Source organism: Biomphalaria glabrata, chromosome 6, assembly GCF_947242115.1.
Source record: "Biomphalaria glabrata chromosome 6, xgBioGlab47.1, whole genome shotgun sequence".
Classification (NCBI taxonomy): domain Eukaryota; kingdom Metazoa; phylum Mollusca; class Gastropoda; family Planorbidae; genus Biomphalaria; species Biomphalaria glabrata.
Genome location: NC_074716.1, coordinates 37414333 through 37432711, shown reverse-complemented (window position 1 = coordinate 37432711; position 18379 = coordinate 37414333). Strand labels below are relative to the sequence as shown.

The following is an 18379-nucleotide window of genomic DNA, read 5'->3' as shown; positions in this document are numbered from 1 at the left end:
CTACCAACCACTTTTTCTCCAACCACACACTAAATTCAGCCACAACTATTCCCTACCAATGGTACATTTTACTCTACCGACAATGTCTAATATATTATTGGGGGTTGCTCAGGCTGGTAGTGGTGGTCGTTGTCTAGAGGGTTTGGTCACTGGGAAGCAAATTCAAGCCCCAGTTTAATATTTTGACGGCAGGACATTTTAACCTTACCAATGGAGCACTATCTTCCTCTCCAAAGAGACTCGACACATATGTCTAATTTCATTAAATAACTTAATTAAACTATAAATTATTTACACACGTAGATCATCAAAAGAACTCCAAGAAAATACAACGTCTAACATTGACAATCTAGTATATATTTACCATAGGACAAAGACGTTCCTACTAAACAACTCTCGACTAACTCAAACTATAGTCTCCAGTTACTAACTCTTTCTCTTTCAGAGTCCAGAACACAACTTCCTCTCTCAGAATCTAATCCGCCACTAACTAAAAATTCACACATCTCACCTACCCTTTCACGCACTCATGCAGACCTGTTGACCACAAACTTACTATCTCGTGCAACCAATGGTAGAATAAAACTATGCATTTAGCCCTATCATTATAATAACAAAGAAACTATACATTTAGCCCTATCATTATAATAACAAAGAAACTATATATTTAGCCCTACCATTATAATAACAAACACAATTTGTAATAAATTACTGCCCAGTTAGAAAGTCCAGTATCACAATGCCTGTTGATGCGGTCGTTGACCTGAAGCACCAATCTGCTGGTAGACAACTAAATCGCTGTAGGCGTAATATATCTTAGCTAAAAAAAAACTTGAAATAATTTGAATAACTTCCTTGTGAACAATACTCAATTTAACTTTATTTCTAATAGACAAAATCAAGTTAATATGAGATCAAATAAACGTACTAGACTTTTTAATAATATTTTTTAAACAAAATCTAATTTACTCCAATAACACAACCTTTCAGTCTCACGTTCAGGAGTCGTCTCCTATAACTAAGACCAAATGACGACAATGCCAACTATCATGCAACATTTCCACCCAATCGCTAACCTCCTTCCGTCATTATAGAGACACACACACACCCCTTAACAATGCCCATTTAATGACTAATATATTACTGCCTAGTCACAAAGTCCAGTATTACAATGCCCATTCAATGAACAACTATGCAAATGATCACAACCAATTTGTCAATTTGTGTTTTTATTAATTGTTAATGAACACATTATAATGTCTAGACCTGAATGCCATTTTTAGCGGCCCCCGTAAGGGAAAAAGCCGCTATTAGGTTTGTGCAAAATGTCCGTCTGTCACACTCAGATCTCGAAAACTAGAAGAGATATGAAAAATATTATTTCACCATTTAATGCGACTTGAAAAGTTTAGGTGCAACGGCTACTTTTGGTTTTCTAAAAGCAAACCGTTTAATTTATAAAATTAATTATGCAAGCGATTTTTTCACACCAATTCTAAAACAATTACGTAAATGTAAGGGAGGCAATGTTACAATATGCTAACAAAGATGGACAAATTATGTGTATTTTCATTATCACTAAGTCAAATATATTTATAAAATGTACATGAAATGTTTTCAACAAATATAAATAATAGTTAAAGGTGTTTTTTTCTGGTCAACTAGCTGCTAAAAATAAAAGAAAACATTTCTGTTTATTTATAAAGGCTAATAATGCACTTTGTATGTAAATATCACACACATTTTTTAAAATGGACTATTTATGCAGCGACTTTCGTGCAGTAGCGTAACGTCGCAACATATGAAGGTGCTAAGCCAATTCCTTAAACTTTTTTAAAAAATCAGATTTTATTTATTTTTTGTTTAGTGCCCCCATCCGAATAAAAGAAACTTATTTTTGTGCGTTTTGTCTGTTGGTCGGTCTGTCCGTCACGATTAGATTAACAAATAACACTAAAGGCTATTGTAAATCTGATTTAACCTTTAATTTTTCATTCAGGAATATTGCAATAGTTTTAAGTATCTATAATAGATTGTTCCGGATGTTTTGTGAAAAACAAATCAATGCTAGCGAATATTTGTTTGCTCTTCTAACTTATATTAGATTTTATTTCCATGCTTAAACGTTGCAAGAAACACATGATCTTTAATACATTGTTTCGTTTTTTTTTATGTAAATAGCATATAAATGCTAAAAAAAATATCTATATTGATTTATATTTCATTAACTATAAAGTTGTTCCGGATATTGTTTTATAAAAAATAAATTATGTCAAATGATTGTTTGAAATCGCATAATTGACTAATATTACACTTATATTCTTTGACACTACGTCACTATTGTTTATTTATCAATATCAATTGTTCCGAATTTTTAACTTAAAACAAATTTATGTCAAATGACTTTATTTTTTTCAAAAATATCGACAATAGGTTGTTCAGGATTTTAAAATAAGAAAGTAATTTACTAGAAACGATTATTGAAAATCACTTTTTATTTTATTTTACAGTTAATTTTCTTGCCGAAACATAATAAAAGTTGTTTAATCGGTAAAGAATGTTCCGGATTTTGTTTCGAAAAAGAAATCGACCTACATTACCTTAGTTTTCTTACAAATCATCGCCCAAAATGATCCGAATTTTAGCTGAAAAATCTAATAACGCTAATAAATGTTTGAAATCCCTCTTCTAATAAATAAAAATAATAATTTTCTCATTTACGAAAATTGGTTGTTCCGGATTTTTTAATGAAAAATATTTTAACTCTATTTGTGTAAAATCGCACTTCTCTCTTACACTACATTTAACTTCTAGCTAAAACGTTAGGAAATCTAATTATGGTTAATATCATGTTCCGATTTTTAAGGAAAACAACTTCCTAACACCAAAGTATGATTTGAAAATCTCTCCATAAGGCTATGGTACATCTAATTTTCATAACAGACCATCCCACAAATTTAATTAACGGTATTTGATTAATCTGGAATTCTTATTTTCTCTCACTATAAATATATAAACATCCGGAACAATCTATTATAGAAACTTAAAACTAATGCGATGTTTCGAAAGGGAAATTAAATTTTAATCAGATTTTCAATAACTTTTCTCGCTATTAACATGACGGACAGACAGACTGACAGACAAAAAAAGCGTCTTTAATCATTATATATATATGTTATATACATATTTAGTCTAACTAGCCCATCAAATGAAATGCTTAAAGATCTCACTCGGTGCACCAATGTCTATGAACACTTGAGAGCAGCTCGTATAGATGATATTTTTTAGTCTAACTAAGCCGTGTGACGTAGTGGATTTTTTTCCTTTGACGTCATATGGAATAAATTCTTTAAATGAAATGCTAAAACAACTCTGTATAGTAATGTTTATTAAACCTCGTAATGTGACTCGCATTTTAAAAAGACATAATAACTAGATTTAGATCTAATCTAGATTTTTTATACTAGATTTAGATATTTTTTTTACACTAGAGCTAGATTTTTTACACTAGAGCTAGATTTTTTACACTAGATTTAGATTTAAGTTGTAATTAAAATCATTGTAGAATCTAGATCTAGAATTTCTTGATCTAGTTTAGAATGTTTATTGTTTTACATGTTTCGGATGTTCCTTCAGAGTTGTAGTCCAAACCTCCCGCAGGACGACGAGGGATGGGAATGGGCAGGGTTTGAACCTGGGACCATTGACGAATCCAAACGACAGACCTGCGCGCAAACCGCACTACCAGACAGCCATGATTTAGACTATATCAAGATCTATAATTTTAATTTCTAGACTTAGAGTGTAGATTTTTATTTCTAAAGTCTAGATTGTCTATTAATTGATTATCTTGTGTGTTTTTTTTTTTACATAAATCTTATCTAAATTACATCTATATTATCCCAAATTTATATTTTATATCTAGATCTAGTAGAAATAGATATTGAGAGTGTTAAATTAGAAGTTTAATTTAGGTAGATCTACATCATTATTCTAGTTCCATTGAAATGAAAATGCTCAATACCAAAAGATTATCTAAAATCGCTCTTCTGACATATTGTACATATCCGGTAGTTGTCATTCCGTAATGAGTAGGTATATTATCAATAATAGGCTATTAGTTTGTAACCAGTTTTTTATTAGGTTAATAATAATGCCTGGTCGTGCGGTTAGCGCGCAGGACTGAATAGGCCCTATCTCTACGGTCTCGGTTTCATACCCTGCTCGATGCTATCCTCCGTCGACCAGCCAGAGATTTTACATTTAAAAAAAAATTTTACAACTCCAAATGAATCTTTGAAACCTTATTACTTTTAAAAATCAAAACAAAATCACGTCTTGAATATTCCTTGCGAATATGCGGATCCGACAGGGATCCGTCTTCCACGGGGCCGCCTCTGAGTTTGTGTTGTCTCTTTAGTAGGAAATTAATCCTCTACTCCAGTCTCACTGAACATTTTCTTTCCTGTACTTCCGTCCATCAATAAAAACAAAAATTGATCATCAGCAATTACATTTTTAGAACCACTGGTCTCGAGAAAATACAACACTACACTAGTGTGATACGTCACAGGTCAAGAATTTTATGATGTCAAATTTTATCTTTTTATTCTGTACTGCTATTTGTTTTAATTCTTTTGTCGCCGGTTAAGTTTTTTTTTTTGGAGACACTTGAACTCATAAAAAGTAAAAATAATCTATGCATATTTATACACAATTTCGAAACTTTTGCGTCTTCAGACGATATAATGTCTTTTCCTGAGATTATCTGCAGCACACACACACACACACACACACATACATATATATATATATAAATATATATATATATATATATATATATATATATATATATATATATATATATATATATATTATAAATATATTATTATATATTATATTATATATATATATATATATATATATATATATATATACCAAGGAGAGCTACTCTAAGAAACTGTTAGGTAGGGTTTTCGGGGTTCAACCCCCTATATATATATATATATATATATATGTGTGTGTGTGTGTTTGTATGTGTGTGTGTGTGCATTTAAATATGTGTATGTATGTGTGTGTATATAAAAACATGTGTATGTATGTGTGTGCAAAGAAAAAAAAATCACCCCCCCCCCCAAAAAAAAAAAAAAAAAAAAATTCTGGCTACGCCCATGGTACAACATTCCGGTATATCTGTTGTTAATTAATTTGTTTTCACTGTTTTTCTTCAAAGTACAAAACCTAGACCTATAGATTCCTGAAGATTGACCTTGATGTTATAAAAAACAAAACAGTCTCATTATCTATCCAAACTGATTACACCGTGTTGAGGTGTGTGTGTTGAAGACTTAGAACGGTGAGGGTAACGTAGAGCTATCACAGAAGTAAGTGCAACATTATGTCTTCCTTTTAGTAAGAAATTGATCTTAAGAGTTTTCTTTCTTTTTTTTTTTTTTGGTACTCTTTGTATGTCAATTTGTCTGTCACGGTTAGATTGAATAAACTTAAAGTGAAATGGGAAATCCGAGTTCACCATCGTCTGGTATTGTGCAGCGGTTACTTTTGACTTCTAAAAGATATACTTTGAATTTTAAAAATAAATATGCTCGTTAACTTGTAGCACCAAAATGCTGGTAGACAACTAAACAGCTGGTAGACAACTAAACTGCAGGTAGACAACTAAACTGCTGGTAGACAACTAAACTGCTGTAGACGTATTAGAACTTAACTTATACAACTTGAAATCACTTGACTAACATCTTTGTGAACAAAACTAAATAGAACTTTGATTACAATATCAACAAATTTAATTTATGATGAAATGCAATAAATAGAGTAGATTTGAGGAATAATGTCAATGACACACCACTATAATAACACGTTCGTTCAGTCTGGCATTCAGGAGTCCTATGTCCTACCTTGCAACAGATAAATGTATTCAGTCAGACATTCAGGAGTCCTATGTCCTACTTTGCAACAGATAAATGTATTCACATTCAGGGGATAAGAAATGTCTCCAATCAGCAACCTACTGGCTTACATGCTTGTGTCCACAACAATTTCATGTGAACGTCTTTATCATAAAATCCTGCAATTGTTCTTGCGTCCTGAGGCTTTTTAATCTGTTCTTAATATGTAGAAACGTAAAGAAACCTTAGTTCACAAGTTAATTACGAATATTACAGCAGTAGAACTAACTCAAAAGCCTAGCTAATGATCTCACCCTTGCCCCTTAATAAATTGTACCATGAATTCATTAATAGCCATTGGGCAGCACAAGACACCACTCCTTGCTATCATCTCCATAAAACCGTCTCCACAATAGCCATCGTCCTTATAGTCCAAGTGTCCTGTCTCTCTCTACATCAACTCTTTACCTTGTTCCCTACTTGGGGAAGTCAACGTTCAGTTTTACCTTTTTTTTCCCCTTTTCCTTTCGATTTCTATTTGGTTACATGTTTAAATAATAACTGTGATTTGTCAATGACTTCGTAGCTGAGAAATCCTGGGATCTTGCGAACAACCGACCAACCCAATTATATAATGCATATTAGACAGGACAATCCATTTATGAGTCAAATTTGGTAACAGTGGATCCTTCAGACTGCTGTAAACATAACTATATCATAACACCAAGAAATATTTCCTAATTTTTAAGTTCAGGGTCCCTTATTTTCACATTATTTCATCTTTTATAGGACTATAAAAAAAAATATGTGTCTTATGTTACTTGTTAGCCTCTTAGTTTAATAGAATATAAAAAGTCATACAAGCACAGTATGGAGGTATCGGTGCGTATTAAATTTCGAAATACGTAACTAGTAGTATGCGGTAAAGTTTGTAAAGATGTTTTAAAAAAGGTAACTATCTTTGTAATTATTTTTTAATCTCTTGTGTCTTTTATAAATAACTTTGCTGTTTTTTTTTTCTTTATTGAAAAGAGTTGTTTTTTTTTAATTAGTAAATTTTTATATTTTCTATAAAAATAAAAGAAAGTTTTAAGCTATTGAAATAGTCTTTCTCTTCCATTGTATTTAGATCGAGAACACAAACCAACATTCTGAGACCTAGTTGAAGGGAACCAATGAGTGCACACTTGAACCTAGAATGTTTATTATCAATGTGATTTTGTGTACACTTGTTGTCCACAATGTTGGCGGCGATACGTTTCCAGAGTCTTTTGCTTTTGGAGTCAGCAGTGCTGCATATGTGACTGAAGGAGCTTGGGATGCTGAGGGTAGGTTCTAGTGTTTTGTTTGATCTCAAAACGTCATCAAATTGAGCAGCGTCCAGTTTGACTTGGCAATTGAAATATATTTCTTTTGGCAAAGGAAACAAGACAAACTATTGAACAAACGCATGTGAATAATGAAATATGCTATTCACTGCATTTTTTTTTATGGAATAGAAGGTACGAAAACAAATCAATAATCCATATGTAGGGACTTCGATTTGAAAGTGCAGGTAGAATGTAAACATCTTTTATTTATAAACATTCACAAGTCTCTGGCACTATGCTCAATGAGCATTTAAAAAAAACACAACAAAACAACAACTTTTTAAACGTGTCCACCGAGAAATTGTATTATGATATGGCCAATCTAATAGTAATCTAATAATTTAATCCGACTGTAGGCCTACGATTCGATCTAATTTCTTCAACATTGTAGAAATATTTCTCGCGAATAAATTCAGTACTAAGGAATATGTTTCTTACATACGTTCTTGCAAAGTAAAATTTAAAAAAAATATATTTTTCTTGAATTCAAATCTTTAGAAAAGTATGGTACTTTTAATTATTTTTTAAAAATTATATTGACTTATTATATAACGGAAAACCTTACAGCAAAGTTTAAAGTCTTATAAAAAAATAGACAACAAATCGGACATATAGCTCTACAAGTAAAAAAAAAACGAAAGTACTGGTTTGTTAAAAAACTTTTGAATTGTGAAACGAATAAGAAGGTAGATCATCTAGGTATATACTTGACTAACCATGCCCATCACCTGGTAGTTGACCTGGTAGTTGACAATTAGTTGACATGGTACTTGACATGGTACTTGTCCTGTTTGTAGACGGGGTAGTAAACCTGCTTGTAGATGTGGTAGTAGACCTGTTTGTAGACGTGGTAGTAGACCTGTTTGTAGACGTGGTAGTAGACCTGTTTGTAGACGTGGTAGAAGACCTTTTTGTAGACGTGGTAGTAGACCTGTTTGTACACGTGGTAGTAGACCTGCTTGTACACGTGGTAGTAGACCTGTTTGTAAACGTGGTAGTAGACCTGTTTGTACACGTGGTAGTAGACCTGCTTGTACACGTGGTAGTAGACCTGTTTGTACACGTGATAGTAGACCTGTTTGTAGACGTGGTAGTAGACCTGCTTGTACACGTGGTAGTAGACCTGTTTGTAGACGTGGTAGTAGACCTGTTTGTAGACGTGGTAGTAGACCTGTTTGTACATGTGGTAGTAGACCTGCTTGTATACGTGGTTGTAGACCTGTTTGTAGAGGTGGTAGTTGACCTTTTTGTAGACGTGGTAGTAGACCTTTTTGTAGACGTGGTAGTAGACCTGTTTGTAGACGTGGTAGTAGACCTGTTTGTAGACGTGGTAGTAGACCTTTTTGTAGATGTGGTAGTAGACCTGATTGTAGACGTGGTAGTAGACCTGTTTGTACACGTGGTAGTAGACCTGTTTGTAGACGTGGTAGTAGACCTGTTTGTAGACGTGGTAGTAGACCTGTTTGTAGACGTGGTAGTAGACCTGTTTGTAGACGTGGTAGTAGACCTGTTTGTAGACGTGGTAGTAGACCTGCTTGTACACGTGGTAGTAGACCTGTTTGTAGATGTGGTAGTAGACCTGTTTGTAGACGTGGTAGTAGACCTGTTTGTAGACGTGGTAGTAGACCTGTTTGTAGACGTGGTAGTAGACCTGTTTGTAGACGTGGTAGTAGACCTGTTTTTACACGTGGTAGTAGACCTGTTTGTACACGTGGTAGTAGACCTTTTTGTAGACGTGGTAGTAGACCTGTTTGTACACCTGGTAGTAGACATGTTTGTAGACATGGTAATTGACCTGCTTGTAGACCTTGTAGTAGACCTGCTTGTATACCTGCTTGTTGACCAGCTTGTAGACCTGGTAGTAGACCTGCTTGTTGGCCTGCTTGTTGACCTTGTAGTAGACCTGCTTGTATACCTGCTTGTTGACCTGCTTGTAAACCTGGTAGTACACTGCTTGTAGACCTTGTAGTTGACCTGCTTGTAGACCTTGTAGTTGACCTGCTTGTTGACCTGCTTGTAGACCTGGTAGTTAACCTGCTTTTAGACCTGGTAGTTAACCTGCTTGTAGACCTGGTAATTGACCTGCTTGTAGACCTTGTAGTAGACCTGCTTGTATACCTGCTTGTTAACCTGCTTGTAGACCTAGTAGTAGACCTGCTTGTAGAAGTGATAGTTGACCTGCTTGTAGACCTGGTAGTTGACCTGCTTGTAGACCTGCTTGTTGACCTGCTTGTAGACCTGGTAGTAGACCTGCTTGTAGACCTGGTAGTTGACCTGCTTGTAGACCTGATAGTAGACCTGCTTGTAGACCTGGTAGTTGACCTGCTTGTAGACCTGGTAGTTGACCTGGTAGTAGACCTGCTTGTAGACCTAGTAGTTGACCTGCTTGTAGACCTGCTTGTTTACCTGCTTGTAGACCTGGTAGTACACTGCTTGTAGACCTTGTAGTTGACCTGTTTGTAGACCTGGTATTTGACCTGCTTATAGACGTGGTAGTTGACCTGCTCGTAGACTTGCTTGTTTACCTGCTTGTAGAACCTGGTAGTTGACCAGGCATCTTGGAATTCATTTCTCCGTGCATTCAATTAATCAAAATGTTTCACCATTCCTAATGCAATATTTTTAAAACAACCAAAACATTAACTTATTAATTTCCCTTACATTTTAGGCAAAGGTGCAAGCATATGGGACGAGTTTACCAAAATAAATGAAAACATAAAAGGAGGTGGTGACGGGAAAAAGGCCGCGGATGGATACAACAAAATTAAAGAGGATGTGCAACGTCTAAAAGCTTTAGGGGTAAGAAAAATATAGGCCTAACATTTGGTATGCATAACGCGGTTAAATACGACGACTTCATCTCATAAACCTATGCAAGGCGTCACCAGGAGCTCCTGGAAATCTCCTTAAATTGCAAAATATACGAAGTCCTGGAAATCTCCGAAACATTTTTTTTTAACTCATAAAAATCTCCTGAAATATATAGACAACAAAATTTCATTTTGGGGTGTCATTCAATATGCAAAACGCCAATCCTACGCGAAATAAAAAAAAACGGCATCATGAAATACCCGTAATAGTGGAATCTGGTGAAAGAAGCTTCCTGCGCCTCAAACTAATGAAGAATAACTTGAGGTCAACATTTCTTGAACATTTGGTAATTCTTGCTATTGAGAGTGATCTATATTGGAAACAGAATGTTAAGACGTGGGAATGAACTAAAGAAAATATCTCACCGATTCAGGGAGGAACAGGGTTACAACACTACCCCCTCCCTATTTCTGTTCTTCCCAAACAGACTCTGGTCTCCTCACAATACCGGTGCAAACGATCCAGGTGCACAACCTCGTCCTGGAACACCAAATCAGTCTGGCCGAGCCCATTTTATTCTCATCAGTCGCAGACCTAAAGACTCTTACATAAAATTGAGTTTGACATCGCACTCTGTGTGATTTAATATTTGTTTTCAGTCTGTATGGCCTAGTGTTGTAACCAACACATTTTGTAGCTTTAGAACCAAGCTGGTCCAAGAGTTGGCTGACTATAAGACGCAGACTTCAAAGTCGTGTACATTGGGAGGATAAACAGTTTAATGACAAAATTATAAAAGTAATCAAAACTACAGTCCCTAAGTTCCATAAGTGTAGTCAAGGGGGTTGGAGGAGGGTTCAACTCTATCCCACGTGACACATTGAACAGTTTTCCAACAAGTCGTGAAGAGTAGATTTGATGCATTAGCGTGCATTATTTTTGGTTAGAAGAATAGTTAGGATATTGCGCTGCAGACACCACAGAAACTTTATTTCCAATACAGGAGAAAATCGCGTATAAATATATTATATATTTTTCGGCCGGAGCCGAATATGGCCGAATAGTGAAAAAAGGTCGAATATTCAGCCGGAGCTACTATCCGATACAACCCTAATTTATACAAATATATTTAAATATATGTCTGTGTGTGTGTCACACAGTGTGTGTTTTAGAAAATGTGTGTGTGTGTGAATGTGTATGCAATTAAACAACCAATAAAAAAACTAAAACTTACGCCCATGATAAATGTATACCGAAATCTCCCCAAGTACCATGCCCATATGACCGCCATGGACTATTTGAAATATTTACGCATTAAACATTGAGTTTTCTATTATATCTGAAAAGGTTTCTCACTACAAGTTTTCCTTGTCCTGGCCTCGTCTCTTGCCAGACGGAACAAAGTCTAGTGTGAATGAGGCTGGCTTCAGACATTATGATATTTTAATCGACGAGCTTCTGGCCAAGAACATCACACCTTTCGTGTCACTCTATCACTGGGACCTGCCCCAGGCTCTACAAGACCAAGGCGGTTGGGCTAATTCTTCATCTGTCACCTGGTTTAAAGATTATGCTAATTTATGTTTTCAAAGATTTGGAAATCGGGTTTGTATTTTTTTTTTTTTTTTTTTTTTGCAGTTTGTTTAAATAATTCAACAAAACATTTTTAAAATATGTATATATTTTTTTTTATTTCTCTCTTTGTCACTCTGATAATGAAGATACTGAAATGAACTGAAATTGAGAGCTGAGCAAGACAAAGTCTATGGATCTGTCAATCTAATTATTGTTATATAAAAATATATTCTCATCTAAACACTAAATAATACAACATTTTGTTTAGATTTGGTTCTCATTAAAAGTCAATTTGATTGTGAAGTTCTGTACATGCATTCAACAGGTCAAACTGTGGACCACCATAGAAGATCCACTTAGTATTACTTATAAAGGCTATGAAACCGGAGAACACGCCCCTGGACTGAAACAACCAGGCCTTGTTTATACAGTAGGCCATCATCTCCTATTGGCTCATGTTGAAGTGTATCTACTTTATAAGACATCCTTTAAAGCAGCACAGAATGGTAAAACTAGTTTCTGATTGACTGCTTTTTTGAATTAAAATGGGAAAAGAAAATGAATTAATGTAATTAATGTATTAAAAGGTACTGCTGTCTCATTTACTTGTAGACCATTGCGACAAGAAAACCAGGATTATAAGATCTTCTAACAACACTGTCAGGAAACTCAACGTGACTAAATGGATGCTTTGACACTGGACGTCTTTTTTTTTAGTCGTACGGCCACGAGAGATGAAACACCCACGAATTAATGAAAGCAATAATTAGCTTACGATTCATCTTCAAAAGCAAATGAAATAAATATAATAGGACTATTTAAATATGACACGGGAAAATCCCGTCTAATAAAAAAAAAGCTACAATAACATGAAACTTTGTTTTTGACGCACAGCGAAAATATTATATAGGCAAGGGACCTAATGTTTCATGAGTGATTCATGCTTACTATCATTATTATGTCTCCTCAAGTCTATAGTCATGCTTCCTTCAAATAGTTTCTTTCATGAATGATCAGGCCAGGTTGGACTGTCAGTACGTTTCGACTGGTTTTATCCGGATACAACTAGTGTTGATGGTGACGAGGCTGCTATGAGATCTATTGCATTTCGGATTGGCTGGTTTTTAGATCCGTTGTATCATGGTGACTATCCCAGTTTAATGAAAGAGAAGGTAGCCCTTAAAAGAACAGCTTTGGGATTCCCTGACCAAAAGTTACCCCAGTTTACTCCAGAAGAAAAAGTCAAAATAGTTGGTAAGTTTTTAAAGATAGATCTATGCTTACATTTTACTATGTATAAATTAAGCGCATAATATAAGTTATTCATAAATCAAGTACCACTAAAGTTTATTGTGCTTATCAATATCTTTAAAAAAAAAATAAACAGACAGATAGAAAATGGATAGATAGATATATACTATTTATCTTCTAGGTGCCAATGACTTTATTGGAGTGATTCATTTTAAGTCCAGAATTGTATCCCATCAATACAATAACAGTACAGTGCCAGGCTACTATAATGACCAAGATGTTGTACTAAGTATAAACACCACCTTGCCAAAGTATGTACACTTACTACTAAACTTTCTACTAATGTACGGTATTGATCAGTGAAGTATTATTGTGTATGGCTTAGAACACGACTTTGTTCTCATTGTGCCACCTAGTGGACAGGTTTAGAACTAGACGAGCACGGAGCAGAACGTCCCTGAACTTTTGAACTCATGGGCATTGCACCGAGTGGCATTGTCACTGTTTGCTGGGGTAAAGCGTATGAGAAACACCATTAGTAACTAACCAATCGGAACCATGCTGGGAATTACTCCCTTAGAGCACGTGAGAGGAAGCGAGCAGTGAGTTTTAAGGTCGCCTTGTCCACGTACAAGGACAGCCTCTGTGTCGGCCATGAACCAGTTATCTCTCTATCTAATCCTTGTCACAATTGTCCTTCTTGCAGAACTCTACATTCATAAAGAATGTGTTCTATTGTTTCGTCGTCCTCCATGCAGTGGCGACACCGTATGTCGTAATTTTCCCTCCACCGTCCGAAGTAAACACCAATTGGACAGTGTCCGACTCGGAACTGGGCTAGGACCGGCTGTTCCGCACGATGAAGTTGCCATCACGCATTTCTTTTGTCTGGTCTACTCATTGCCATGTGGAGCTCACGGCCCTTGTCCCAGCCATCGTACCAAAGCGCCAACAAACGTTTATCGGCCAGGGATCGTACACTTTGGTATGTGCACGGTTCATCATGCTCGAGCGCTGTCGCGACTGCAGTTTTTGCGAGGTGGTCAGCCAAGTCGTGGCTGACCACTACACAATGGGCTGGCACCCATTGTAAGGTAAAGCTCACTCCGAATCGTAGGAGACGCTATCCGACCATGAGGACGTCCCATACCCTCCTGACACCTTCTTCTAGCCCCTCTAAGGCCTCTAGGGCGGACATCGAGCCCGTGAACAAGACTATGTTTTTGGCTGGCGCAGCCCCGCTACGTACTTTTTCTTCACCCAATCCAGTGCCAGGAACATTGCCTCCAATTCAGCCTCGAGGCTGCTTTTCCCATGGCAGGGTCCCATGAGCTCGTATCTTTCGGGGGTGCCAGAGAGTCGAACTACCGCCTCATACCCAGCTTTCACAGTGCCCTGGAGCGTCTGAACAGAGCCGTCTGTGTAGATGGTGGTCACTCCGGCTGGATACGATGCGATAGTCTCTCTGGCTGCTTAAAGTAGCCGTGTGGGATGACTCTGCTTTGTTACAACTGGGTCAAGTAGGCACTTCCGTATCGTCGGCATGCCGAGAGCCTCCATTGGGAAGAAATAACCGGACGGGGAAAGAGCAGCTCGCTCCACCGGCAGATTCGCTTCTCTGACCAGCCCACGCGCCACATGCATAAAGCAGGGCCGGTTTTTTAGACGTCTCCTACCCTCCCAGTTGTCTACCAGACTTCCGAGTTGGCATCCTTCCTCCAGCCGCATAAATCTCTCGTGAGCTAGTATAACGGCTCGCTCTCTGCGCAATTTCGACGGTGGTACGTTCGCCTTGATTTCGCCAGAGGCAATTGGCGTTGTCCGGAAAGTTCCACAGATTAGTCTATGGTACGGTTCTGAACAGCGTCTAGGCTTGCTAAAGTCGTTTGCGAAGCCCAGACCTTAACAGGAAGACTGTAATCCAAGTGAGAGCGTACTACACCCATGTACAGACCTCTCAGCACGTCCGTTCTCGCTCCCCACTTCGTTCCAGCTAGCTTCTTTACGATGTTCAGCTTCTCGGAAGCTGTCTCTAGCACCTGCTGGATATGATCGCAAATAGTCAGTTTCTGATCGAGGATGACCCCGAGGTACTTGGGCTTTTTATCCCATGCCAGAATCTTACCATCCACCCGTAGCTCAACTTTTTCCTTCAATATGTCACGTCCCAGCGTAAACCAAGAGTAAACCGACTTCGAGTGGTTCACCTCAAGGGTCCACATTCTGGCGTAGCAGGATAAAATTGTTAATGCCTGCTGGAGAGTACCAATTAGGATAGACCATATCAAAATATCTAGTAGGATAGACCAGATCAAAATATCTAGTAGTGACTAGTAGGATAGACAAGATCAAAATATCTAGTAGTGACTAGTAGGATAGACCAGATCAAAATATCTAGTAGGATAGACCAGATCAAAATATCTAGTAGGATAGACCAGATCAAAATATCTAGTAGTGACTAGTAGGATAGACCAGATCAAAATATCTAGTAGTGACTAGTAGGATAGACCAGATCAAAATATGTAGTAGTGACTAGTAGGATAGACCAGATCAAAATATCTAGTACGATAGACCAGATCAAAATATCTAGTAGTGACTAGTAGGATAGACCAGATCAAAATATCTAGTAGTGACTAGTAGGATAGACCAGATCAAAATATCTAGTAGTGACTAGTAGGATAGACCAGATCAAAATATCTAGTAGTGACTATTAGGATAGACCAGATCAAAATATCTAGTAGTGACTAGTAGGATAGACCAGATCAAAATATCTAGTAGGATAGACCAGATCAAAATATCTAGTAGCGACTAGTAGGATAGACCATATACACATATCTAGTAGTGACTAGTAGGATAGACCATATACACATATCTAGTAGTGACTAGTAGGATAGACCAGATCAAAATATCTAGTAGGATAGACCAGATCAAAATATCTAGTAGGATAGACCAGATCAAAATATCTAGTAGGATAGACCAGATCAAAATATCTAGTAGGATAGACCAGATCAAAATATCTAGTAGTGACTAGTAGGATAGACCAGATCAAAATATGTAGTAGTGACTAGTAGGATAGACCAGATCAAAATATCTAGTACGATAGACCAGATCAAAATATCTAGTAGTGACTAGTAGGATAGACCAGATCAAAATATCTAGTAGTGACTAGTAGGATAGACCAGATCAAAATATCTAGTAGTGACTAGTAGGATAGACCAGATCAAAATATCTAGTAGTGACTATTAGGATAGACCAGATCAAAATATCTAGTAGTGACTAGTAGGATAGACCAGATCAAAATATCTAGTAGGATAGACCAGATCAAAATATCTAGTAGTGACTAGTAGGATAGACCAGATCAAAATATCTAGTAGGATAGACCAGATCAAAATATCTAGTAGGATAGACCAGATCAAAATATCTAGTAGTGACTAGTAGGATAGACCATATACACATATCCAGTAGTGACTAGTAGGATAGACCAGATCAAAATATCTAGTAGTGACTAGTAGGATAGACCAGATCAAAATATCTAGTAGTGACTAGTAGGATAGACCAGATCAAAATATCTAGTAGGATAGACCAGATCAAAATATCTAGTAGTGACTAGTAGGATAGACCATATACACATATCCAGTAGTGACTAGTAGGATAGACCATATACACATATCTAGTAGTGACTAGTAGGATAGACCAGATCAAAATATCTAGTAGGATAGACCAGATCAAAATATCTAGTAGGATAGACCAGATCAAAATATCTAGTAGGATAGACCAGATCAAAATATCTAGTAGTGACTAGTAGGATAGACCAGATCAAAATATCTAGTAGTGACTAGTAGGATAGACCAGATCAAAATATGTAGTAGTGACTAGTAGGATAGACCAGATCAAAATATCTAGTACGATAGACCAGATCAAAATATCTAGTAGTGACTAGTAGGATAGACCAGATCAAAATATCTAGTAGTGACTAGTAGGATAGACCAGATCAAAATATCTAGTAGTGACTAGTAGGATAGACCAGATCAAAATATCTAGTAGTGACTATTAGGATAGACCAGATCAAAATATCTAGTAGTGACTAGTAGGATAGACCAGATCAAAATATCTAGTAGGATAGACCAGATCAAAATATCTAGTAGGATAAACCAGATCAAAATATCTAGTACGATAGACCAGATCAAAATATCTAGTAGGATAGACCAGATCAAAATATCTAGTAGGATAGACCAGATCAAAATATCTAGTAGGATAGACCAGATCAAAATATCTAGTAGTGACTGGTAGGATAGACCAGATCAAAATATCTAGTAGTGACTGGTAGGATAGACCAGATCAAAATATCTAGTAGGATAGACCAGATCAAAATATCTAGTAGTGACTAATAGGATAGACCAGATCAAAATATCTAGTAGGATAGACCAGATTAATATATCTAGTAGGATAGTCCACATCAAAATATCTAGTAGGATAGACCAGATTAATATATCTAGTAGGATAGACCAGATCAAAATATCTAGTAGGATAGACCAGATTAATATATCTAGTAGGATAGACCAGATCAAAATATCTAGTAGGATAGACCAGATTAATATATCTAGTAGGATAGACCAGATTAAAATATCTAGTAGGATAGACCAGATCAAAATATCTAGTAGGATAGACCAGATCAAAATATCTAGTAGGATAGACCAGATCAAAATATCTAGTAGGATAGACCAAATCAAAATATCTAGTAGGATAGACGATCAAAATATTTAGTAGTGACTAGTAGGATAGACCAAATCAAAATATCTAGTAGTGACTAGTAGGATAGACCAGATCAAAATATCTAGTAGGATAGACCAGATCAAAATATCTAGTAGGATAGACCAAATCAAAATATCTAGTAGGATAGACGATCAAAATATCTAGTAGTGACTAGTAGGATAGACCAGATCAAAATATATAGTAGTGACTAGTGACTAGTAGGATAGACCAGATCAAAATATCTAGTAGGATAGACCAGATCTAAATATATAGTAGTGACTAGTAGGATAGACCAGATCAAAATATCTAGTAGTGACTAGTAGGATAGACCAGATCAAAATATCTAGTAGTGACTAGTAGGATAGACCAAATCAAAATATCTAGTAGTGACTAGTAGGATAGACCAGATCAAAATATCTAGTAGGATAGACCAGATCAAAATATCTAGTAGTGACTAGTAGGATAGACCATATACACATATCTAGTAGGATAGACCAAATCAAAATATCTAGTAGTGACTAGTAGGATAGACTAGATCAAAATATCTAGTAGGATAGACCAGATCAAAATATCTAGTAGTGACTAGTAGGATAGACCATATACACATATCTAGTAGGATAGACCAGATCAAAATATCTAGTAGTGACTAGTAGGATAGACCAGATCAAAATATCTTGTAGTGACTAGTAGGATAGACGATCAAAATATCTA

The 18379-nt window shown here is 36.2% G+C and overlaps 1 protein-coding gene across 2 annotated transcripts in view; it reads left to right on the top strand.

Moving 5' to 3' along the window:
- Nucleotides 1-5230: 5230 nt before the first annotated feature.
- Nucleotides 5231-18379, top strand: part of LOC106064950 (lactase/phlorizin hydrolase-like) — a 60208-nt gene continuing 47059 nt past the window's right edge. For both annotated transcript variants that reach the window (XM_056031541.1, XM_056031540.1), the window contains exons 1-7: nt 5231-5384; nt 7039-7237; nt 9948-10078; nt 11438-11695; nt 11991-12171; nt 12683-12919; nt 13098-13227. In XM_056031541.1, coding sequence (XP_055887516.1) covers nt 7108-7237; nt 9948-10078; nt 11438-11695; nt 11991-12171; nt 12683-12919; nt 13098-13227 — 1067 coding nt within the window. In that variant the 5' untranslated portion in view covers nt 5231-5384; nt 7039-7107. The remainder of the gene's footprint in view (nt 5385-7038; nt 7238-9947; nt 10079-11437; nt 11696-11990; nt 12172-12682; nt 12920-13097; nt 13228-18379) is intronic.